At 30.9% G+C, this 10,426-nt stretch overlaps 2 protein-coding genes across 3 annotated transcripts; one reads left to right on the top strand and one right to left on the bottom strand.

The window, feature by feature from the left end:
* Positions 1-6: 6 nt before the first annotated feature.
* LOC108684176 (glycerol-3-phosphate phosphatase) lies at positions 7-2,926 on the bottom strand. Of its 2 annotated transcripts, none has more exons than XM_018188335.1 (5): positions 2,678-2,926; positions 2,244-2,337; positions 1,932-2,180; positions 491-742; positions 7-419 (listed from the first exon to the last, which is right to left on the bottom strand). In XM_018188335.1, exons 2-5 carry the CDS (start codon positions 2,329-2,331, stop codon positions 76-78), a joined length of 933 nt encoding a protein of 310 aa, XP_018043824.1. In that variant the 5' UTR covers positions 2,332-2,337; positions 2,678-2,926; the 3' UTR covers positions 7-75. The 2 variants fall into 2 exon arrangements, with proteins under 2 accessions (XP_018043824.1, XP_018043823.1); XM_018188334.1 differs by lacking the exon at positions 2,678-2,926 and adding an exon at positions 2,463-2,654.
* A 2,469-nt stretch (positions 2,927-5,395) lies between these two features.
* LOC108684175 (putative uncharacterized protein DDB_G0277255) lies at positions 5,396-10,301 on the top strand. Its single transcript, XM_018188333.1, has 11 exons — positions 5,396-5,559; positions 5,649-6,319; positions 6,400-6,512; positions 6,842-8,855; positions 8,928-9,058; positions 9,143-9,232; positions 9,308-9,418; positions 9,515-9,627; positions 9,708-9,836; positions 9,928-10,068; positions 10,152-10,301. The coding sequence occupies exons 1-11, from the start codon at positions 5,554-5,556 to the stop codon at positions 10,299-10,301; spliced, it is 3,669 nt and encodes a 1,222-aa protein (XP_018043822.1). The 5' UTR covers positions 5,396-5,553.
* The last annotated feature ends 125 nt before the right edge of the window (positions 10,302-10,426 follow it).

A 10,426-nucleotide genomic window follows, 5' to 3' on the forward strand; every position in this document is an offset into this window, starting at 1 on the left:
GCATATTCTAAAAAGTTACATTATTATTTAGTAAAGAGCACATACTTTTTGTTCTTCATTGCAAATCTTGTGAGTTTATGATGTTTCAGTTTCTAATTCTTTTAAATACGGTAATAAATCGCCAAGCGCGTCTATGTAATAATTTGGTACAAGATCCCGTTCTTCTTGTCGCTCGGATTGCTTCCATCTTTCAACGTCTGACAATGCGGTTACTCCCGTTAAGACTAATAGAGTCATAAAACCACAGTGAGTTCCAAAAAGTATATCGGTGTTACATCGGTCTCCGATCATTAAAGTACGTTGAGGATCGACATTAGATCGTTCCATTAACATCTTAGCCATGTAATTGTCCGGTTTGCCCATAATGACTGCTTTTCTTTCTGAGCAACTTTCTATACATCTGACTAGACTTCCCGTACCTGTATAAAAAAAGTTATAGATTTTTAATTAACACGTTATACAAAGGTAAGAAAGTTATTTGAATACTTACCAGGTATTACGACGTCATTTGAAACTGGAAATCTTTCATCTGTATTAGTGCCAATGAAATGTACACTGACATCGTTTAGATATGTAGCTGCTTTTACCATTTTAGGATAGCTGAAATGTTCATCGAATCCGACTATAACAGCAGCTACTTCAGGATCTTTCTCGAAAACGGAATATGGGTTATTCTGATTAATTGGATCTGGCCCTAGTCCACAATACGAGATATCAGCTTGCTCCAATTCTTTCGCAATTGCTGCATAAAATTAATATAAGAATAAAGCAATTGCATACCTTATGAAAATTTTTCACGTAATTTTTCCCAATTTCTAAATAACTTTATAATTTTTTAAATAAAATTTCACAATTTTTTTACTACAAAATAGGAATGCTTTTTAAAAGTGCTAACAAAGTCACATCTTTTTTAGAATTTTTTTTATATACAGAGTGAGTTTGATAAAAAGTATCATGTTTTTTTTTTAAAACGGTTAAAGATAGAGAAAAGATACCTATTATCAAAATTGTAGAGGGACATATTGTGATGACTTTGAGTAAATGTTCTCGGTTTTCATATTACCAATAAAAAAAATTTTGTTTAATGGGAAGGAGTATTTTTTACTCATTTTATCGATAGTTCTCAATGAGCTGAATACAATTCAAAAAATAACGATTCAAGAGATTAGAAGTTCAAGCAAACTTTCCAAGAAGACTACAGCCATGTCTAGATCAATATGTGAACATTTTGAACATTTATTGCAATAATAAAAAAATTGTTGCAAACTTTCAATCTGACTTATTTTGATTTATATCCCAATAATAGTTGAATTTTCAAAAAAATGCTCTAATGCAAAGTTATTCTGTTCATTGAACACCATCGAATGAATAAAAAAAAATACTTCCTATTAAAAAAAAATTGTTATTGATAGTATGAAAATCAAAGATAATTAAGATTATTCAAGGTCATCAAAGTATGTCCTCCTACTCATCCTACAATGGTTGCAGTCCGATTTTGCTTACAACGCTTAAAAATCATTTTATCCTTGTTGTTTGTCAAATGAAGACAAATGATGCTCATGAGCATTATTAGCACAAATTGGATCATGGCCAATTTTGATAATAAATGTCTTTCCCCTATCTCCAACTGTTTTCAAGAAAAACTTGAATTTTTATCAGATTCATCCTGCGTATATACATTTTTATTTTAAAATAAATTACATTAAATGACAATGAAATTGAAATTGAAAAACGTCTCATTCTATAATTTCAAACAAAATTATAAAATTTGAAAAAGTATTTCATCAGAATAGAAATTATATAGAAAGAGAAATATTTGCAAAATTCTAAGGATATACTTTCTAGGTATTCCCAATTCATATAAAAATTCTGAAAAGTTTTCTCAGAAAAGAACAGATATTTCGTAATGTCATGTGTTGATAGAGTTTCACCTTCGGAACCAATAATGTAGACTTTCTTGCGAAAGTTTAAACTTTGTAGATAACATGCTGACAGATGAGCAGTGCATAGGATGTCATTCTTGGTGGCTTCAAACTTAAGTGTCCTACACTTTTCCACCAGGTCATTGCGGGTCTTCGTACTGTTGTTCGTTACGTAAAAAACCTGTTTACCGAGTCTGCGGAACAAGTTTATAACATCCGCCGAATGTAGCAGAGGTGTCATATGCATCCATAATACACCTGAAAAAGATATCTAAGGAATCATTATCGTATCAACCATGTTCACACGTAGTCCTCACTCACCGTCACAATCCGTCAAGACGGTGTCGAATGAATTCAAGAATCTCCGGACGTTTTGATGAGTGAGCGCCTTCACGTTTATCGCGGACATTATCACCTACAAAAGCGACGACATGTATCACAAATGTCAAAACGATGAAAATGGATATATATCTGTGTTATCGCCATAGGAACTTTTTAAGTACTATCGGATGATAACTCAGATAACATTCCGGTATTTACTAGTAGTAATCCGCGTGTATTATCAAACACGCGAATCAATGATGGCATGGATCAGCTGATTCCACCATGATCGTAATGTCACTTTAAAAAAATCGGAACTACACCATATTTCAGGTTTACGATTATATGTAGCGCGGTACAGATAATAATTAGGGCTACATTCCAAAACTCCTCTCCGAGAAAGATTTTATTCTATATGCTATAGTATACGTTACGTGTATATATATTTCGAGTAAAATTTTCCTCAAACGTAGCTTAGGTATAGGGACCGCGTAAACCGTGCCGCTTATTTCTTTCTTTGACTATAAACATATGTTTACTCGGTGAAAACTTATAGGGACCGGTATTCATAGTCATAGTTTTTTATTTTAAAATCATCTTAAGTCACTAATGCGGTCCTCTGATTGATTCACTACAAGGCTGAACTTAAGACCGTCTTAAGAAACTGTAACGATCCTTAGGAGTGCGTTTCAAAACCGAGTATCTGGCCTAGTTTCCACCGAGAGTTTAAATCGGAATGTAAGAACCAACCAACTACAACCGAGTATTCCCCTCTATTAAGACTTAAACACAATAGGCAATAGAAAATAATGAGTCGTCCAATCAGAACTCTGATATGTACTTTGATATTATATTCCAGAGCTCTGATTGGACAGCTCGTTATTTCCTGTTGCCTATGCCTATTGTGCCTGTGTCTATTGTGTTTAAGCTTTGAAGCTGGAAATGCAATGAAAAGCACAGGCAATAGGAACAGAGAATAAAAGATTTCAACCTATTAGAAAGCCTTCATTCTATTATTCATAAATAAATGTTCATAAATAAATGTGCATACTTGTAAAGCTATAATATCCTATATATTGCAGAAAAATTACAATTTTTTCTCTGCAGTTATCATCTCTGTTGATAAATTTATAGTTTCTGATAAGTTGAAATCTCTTATTTTCTGTTCGTATTGCTTGCACAGGATAAAATAATACTCGAGTCGACAAAGTTGAATTTTGGAGCACAGCCAATAAGATCTGTTTTCTGTGGCTGCACTAGTGTACACTTTTAGAACTTAAAATGAGATAGATATTTGTTTAAAGCGAAAAAGAGAGTTCTAGAATAGTCTAATGCAGGAACAGAAAACAGACTTTCTAAAACTAGCTATACTGAAAAAGAAGCAAGAGTGTGCGATAGAAAACCATCGTCCGTAATAACCTAAGCTCTTGTAATGGGCTCCGCACAATAAAAGGAACAGAGAACAGAGAACAGATAATATGAAGTTCAATCTATCAGAAATCATATATTGTGGAAAACACAATTTTTGATAGGTTGAAATTCTTATTCTGTTCTCTGTTCCCTCTTCCTTTTTTTTATTGTATGGAGTACAATAAACACTCTCACTGTTTTACATGCTTACTGACAGTTGTCGATGCGTTGCACAGCTTTTTCATCAATAATAAAATATCTGTGTAACGACACTGATAACTGATAGGCGTGTAAAGACAATTAAAGTCACTAGATCTATAAAGTACCGCAAACTCGCATCCATTTTAACGCGAAACGTGACCATTTCGAATTTATGCATTACATGCTTTATTTGGGAAAAGACATCAAAGACATCAAATATATAAATCAATGTTTTTTAGTTGTAATTTATTTATTTATGAACAAAAAAATATGTACAAAGGCTCAATTTATGTGTTCTTTAGTTTAATACGAATTTATTTACCATAGAAGTTTTGTACATAAAAGTGCACAAAAATATGTGTAAGTACAGTTCAGAACTGTTCAGGAATACAAAAGTACACGTCACACATGCTAGATTAGCTGCATTCAATTGACTCAATGTGAACTCTGATGTACTTCAAATCGTGATGTGTATTATGTGCTTCGGCTATTTTTACGCGACATTTCTGAAATCAATTGCGATACTTTATATAATCTAGTGATTTTAAAGACAGTTACAGAATCACCCTTGGATCAGTATTTCCAGTGTGCAAAAGTTAATATCAGTCAATAATGGCTGTATTCCAAAATTACTGCCAGCATTGAAAATGCTACAGTTTATGTTACACTATAGATTTTTAGTACTAGCACCGATGAGATACTATTAAAAATTAACATCCTTATGGGAGTTCGCGTCTTTGAGAATATTGAAGTGATTAAGAGTTAAAAACTGATAATATTAATTTTATGATTTATTAGTTTAGTAGACGCATTTAGAACTCAATAATACTCGATTTTTCTTTAAAACTGTGATTTCAATGTCATCATCAAAGTTTAATTATTAACAGAGATGATAACTACAGAGAAAAAATTGTAATTTTTCTGCAATATATAGGATATTATAGCTTTACAAGTATACACATTTATTTATGAACATTTATATAATAAAAAATTATGAATTTAATAATGCATAAGCCAAATATTAATAGCAAATTTATATCAATTGTCGACAATATCGGCATTTTTCAATTACTTCCTTTAATAGTATCTCACTAGTGGTACATGGCAGTCAATTTTGGAACACAGTCAATATCAACATTAACTGACATTAATTGAAAAGAGGGCACAATAAGTTCTTCTGTAACTAACGACAATTTGGTATCATTATATTGTTCTTGCTTTTTTACTATTACAGCTTTTTTTACTATGTAAAAAACCTATGTAAAAAACTATGTAAAATACCTGCGTAATGACATTTCGAGCTAATAAAATTGTCATTAAAAAATTACAGAATAGGCTTACAGGAATGTTTGAGTTTACAAACAATAGATTAAGTAAAAAGAGTAGCGTATACCAAAAATGCGTATGCCTAATGCTGATTGGCTCCGCCATTTACAGCGTAACTTAGAAGAAGATGGTGTTAGAAAAAGAAAAAGTTAAGACGAAGAACTGTATTATAAATATTTGTTGGAAATGGTGACTTCCGCTTGGCGCCTATTCTCTTTATATCTACTCTGTGAACCAAAACAAAACTATTGCATTGTCATAATTGTAGTTTCTTCTTCCTACTTCTAGTTTTTCTTCGAAAAGTGGAATTTTTACTTACAAATTTATACAATAAAGAATACCAAGGACTAATGTCTTCCAATGGCTAATCATCATGAGTGTATGTTTTTGTTAACATGAAGGTTATAACAATTCTAATTCTATTATTAACTTATGACCCTGCGAACTATATTTTAATACTTTCCATAGATCAAATTTGGAGATCTGGAAACAGATGAACGATTCAAGAAACTACAACGATCCCTGAAACTAGCTATACTACAAAATGAACAAAACAAGAGTGTATACGATAGAAAACCATCGACTGTAATAACTTGGCCGAGTATTTCCAGTATTAATGCAGATACTTTAGATTCCAGCATTACAACACCATTGCAACAAACTTCTTTGTTCAACAGCGAAGTCTTAACTTCCAGCAATAATTTGAAAAATATACTTTTAAAGAAGAAGAGCCACAATATTAAGCAAGAAACAATGACTACATCTAGTCTCAAACAGTACGGTGTCGAGAAGGATAATCATGTCGATCAACTTGCTATGCCACCCCCAATGGGAAACACAATTTATCGTACTGTTCGGGAGTCACAAAATGGTGTCTCTGCATTGTCTAATTGCAAAAAAGTGTTGCCTTCATTTGATTCATCCATATGCTCTTCAACAGTAAATACATGTTTGAAGAGCGCTCCTACTTGGATATCCATTAATACAGGTGCTGATAGATCTACTGTACCAGAGTATCAAAAAACTTATGTCTTATCGAGTTCTATCCATAATTCTCAGAATATTGATCGAGTATTTTCGAAATGGAAAGTTATATTAAATAACTACTACGAATTAATAATTAAAGGAACTTTAGATTGGTAAGTACAAAATAAAACACAGCATTAATATTTAAATGTTAATGTTTATTTTCTTTTACTCACTGTTTATTTGCAAACAGTGGTAAGGTTGTACGTAGTAAACCTGTTATAAGAAGATATTCTGCAAAATGTGTTGAATCCAAATACAAGCATGTATATATTCTGACAGGGAATATTGTTGATGAAAGAAATGGTAATAATTTGTATAAACTTCATTAAAAATTTATAGTTTACATATTAACTCTCTGTTGACCAAGTTGGACTTTGAAGGTAATTTTTTGATTGTATATTCTGGATAAATCTAGGTAAATATAAATTTGTAAAAAAATAAGTAAAATGCAATCCGACTTCTGCAATAATAAACACTCATTACAGCTTTTGTAAATATGCAAGAATTTTTTCAAATTTTTTATAGTTTAAAATACAAAAATCTGCACTGAAACTCAAAGATCCATATTGCTAACAGAAAGTACAAAATTGTAATGATTGATGGAGGTTAATAACTTTTATATTTTATTACAGGATTACCAGATTATATTCGCGGAAAATTTTATAATGGTTTTCCTGATGATTGGGAGAACGTTTATCAAATATGGAGGACATATGCCAAGCAAGGATGTCCAGTAACGTTTCGTTGGCCCACCCCTATTACTGACAGTGATGATGATTTAAAAAGCGAATTGACAGATATGACTTATGTAAAAAATAAGAACACTATTTCTGCAACGAAATCTTGTAACTTAAACAAATCTAATAAGATTGAAAATATGAATGATATATCTAAAGAGAAGAAAATATGTAATTATTCTACTCATAGTATTCCAAATTATGAAAAAAATTCTTCATTTATAAAACCTTTTATTTACAACTCTGAAAAAGATATAATTCCTGTTATGCAAACAAAAAATACGAAGTCTTTATGTGATGAAGCTAGTAAGCAAAATTTCAATTCCGATATAAATCCACCATGCAGTTCTAAGAAAGTGAATAAATTGAAAGATATTCTTCAGGAAGATAAATTGAACATCATTATTAACAATTTGGCAGACAAGAATTGTCCTCCAAAGTACATCAATAAGATTATTGAGATGTTGGATTGTTTGGATTATGCAGTGTCTTACAAAACGGAATCAGAATGTAATAACGATTCGATGATCTCCACGAATCACGAAACATATAAATCAGAAACAATGTCATTGCAAAAGAGCTTAGTTTGTGATGGCAACCCCCTGAACACTAATAAGCTTCAAAACAAATCGATAGAATTAAAAAGCTGCACAATGGGACACTCCATTGATCCGGAATACGGAAGCATAAAAAATGATTCTAGTACTATCCAATTATCGAATTCAGCAAATCTTAGACCGGGACATGACAACAATTCAGATAAATTGGAGAGCGAGATTTATGCTGGTATACGCAAAATATCGATTGAATCAGTTTTAAAAGCTAGAGAATTACCTGGAAAAATATATAAACGTAAAGTGAGAAAAAAAACGACTTATCCGGACTTATCTCAGAAACATGTGGCAAATCTGACATACAATACAAAAGAAACTAAGTCTAGTCATATGGCAATGAATGAAGAGAAAAAATTACTTTCAAATGACTCCTGCGTCAGTATAACAGAAGATGAAGTGAGAACAGCACACAATATGAGGAAGTGTTGCCAAACAATACCTATTAATACTTATCCAAAATCACAAGAAATAACTTATTCCAGTCGCCGAAAAAGAGAGAAAAATTTTGAAATGTATGAGAAAGGCAAATGTGTAACGCATATGCAAAATAAACATCCAATTAATATTTTTGACACACAAAAAATTAATTCAGATGATTTTATAAAGGAGCAAAATATTTCATATAGAGTTCAAAACAATGTACATTCACAGTTTGTTTCAGATGTTGATTATACCATCAATTCTGATGTCAACATTGTAACTGTAAATTCACGAACAGCAGATAGAAATGTAACAGCATCACCGGCTAAGGTGAACCAAGACATTATAGCAATCAACGAAAATAATGAGTTTTCTGAAAAATCCAATGTTTCTCCAAAATTACGTAGAGAATTTATCGAACAAACAAAAAACGATATTGTGATGAAAAAATCCAAACCTACCATAATCAATTTGGTACCAGTAAATTTGAAGATGAGAATAAGTAAAGAAAACTTGAATACAATTGCCGAGCAATTGCCTTCCAAGATAATCAACAACGATAAACAAAATACAAATATTCAGTTAGAAAACAAGAACTTCATGTTAATTGCTTCAAAATCTGAGCTCAATGATTCTCATACGAAGACAATTGACAATAAAAGAGAGATTTATCCAATGACAAATAATAATAAATCGCATGATATAAATTCTACTAATCCGACGATGAATTCAACAACCGAGCAACCTAAAAGCAGTAAAGAGCAATGTGAAGTTAAAAAAAATCCCAAAATGTTGACTGCGTGGATGCCAAAAGTAGTATATTATGCAAAATCAAAATCTGGATTAGGTTTAACTTTTCAAGGAAAATTAGTCAAGTAAGTTCTCTTAGATAATAGGTATGTCTAATAATTAAACAATATTTTATGTTTTTTCTTTTTACTATATAGTGAAGCTGGCCACGTTGTGCACAGAAATTATACGACAGACATTGTGCTGAAGCGATTATCAGCGACACTAATCGAATCAGTGAATCATGAATTCTTTGAACTTCTTGGACATTTAAACGACAATAAGCATAGTAAAGTATCCGAAATTATTAACATTGTATCATTGTACATTGATAAATATTTATCAATTAACAATATTGCTTTATCATATTTAGTTATTCCCAAGGAACTTGTAAAACAATGTCGTTATGGATGTCCTTCGAAAATCGAGCAATTTTGTCTGACTTGGAAAACGTTGCAGCAAGGTAAGTTTCTTAAAATATATTTAACTTTTAATAAATATTATATGTTTATGTGTTGCATTTATTTTTATTTCCTAGATAATATTCAAGAAATTAGTCAGAAATCTTATGATACGACAGTGAATTCGCTGAATGCACCTATTAGTTCGAGGGGTCGTCATATTTTACCTCCATTATGTTACTGGACAGGTAAATAGATTAATAATAAAAATGTGAAAAGATTAATTTTTTTACAAAAATAGATAAATAATCTAAAGCTATTTTTTGCTATTATTTTTTTTACAGGTGAACGTATAACATTGAAAGATAACAATCCAATCTATAGTCCGGGCAATTCACAGAAATCATCGTTATGTTCACAAACTAATAACTCAAGAGAAATTCAAAGGAGTACTATGGTAAAAATTTCTATAATTGCAGAAATATTTACATCCGCTTTTATTATAATTGTACATATTTTTATTATTGTGAAATATAGGATACTGATGAAACAAATAAACAAAATGGGACTTTTAAGAATTCACAGAAGGAGAATACATCACAGAAGCAAAATGTAAATAAACAAATAATATCTGAATCAAATACTTCAAATATAAATAAAAATCAAGTAAGTTTGTATAATTATATTTCTGTTAAAAATAAGTTCATTAATAAAAAGTTTATGGATTCTTTTAATTTAAACGATTGTTACTGAAAAGTCTCGAAATCCTAAAAAATCACATAAGGTCAATGCTACGAATAATAATACAAAGAGCTCTAATAACTCGAAGAAATCTCGCAAACGACGGATGAGCTCTACCGATTCCAGCGAAGAGAAGCAAAAAGCGTCTCGGCAAAAGGTAATATTGAAATTAATTGAAACAATTATTTTGCTTATCATATATTTTCAAGAAAGAAATTATATTGTATCTTTTTTATGCAGTACGTGCGCAATCCTAAAACAAACAAAAATGTAAATTCAGAATCACGATATATGGCATTAAGAAAGCGGCAAAATGTGACATATAATTATTATAAAAGTATTTCGCAATCAGAAGACGCTTTATCGGAGGACGAAGAATCGTTTGTATAATCTCAGACGGTAATAACGTATAAATATTATTTTGTATTGATAATACGTGAAAATTTAATTTAAAAAAAGTATTTTTCTACATATTTATCATCATATATATATATATATATATATATATATATATA

The sequence above is a fragment of the Atta colombica genome, unplaced genomic scaffold (assembly GCF_001594045.1).
Source record: "Atta colombica isolate Treedump-2 unplaced genomic scaffold, Acol1.0 scaffold126, whole genome shotgun sequence".
Classification (NCBI taxonomy): domain Eukaryota; kingdom Metazoa; phylum Arthropoda; class Insecta; order Hymenoptera; family Formicidae; genus Atta; species Atta colombica.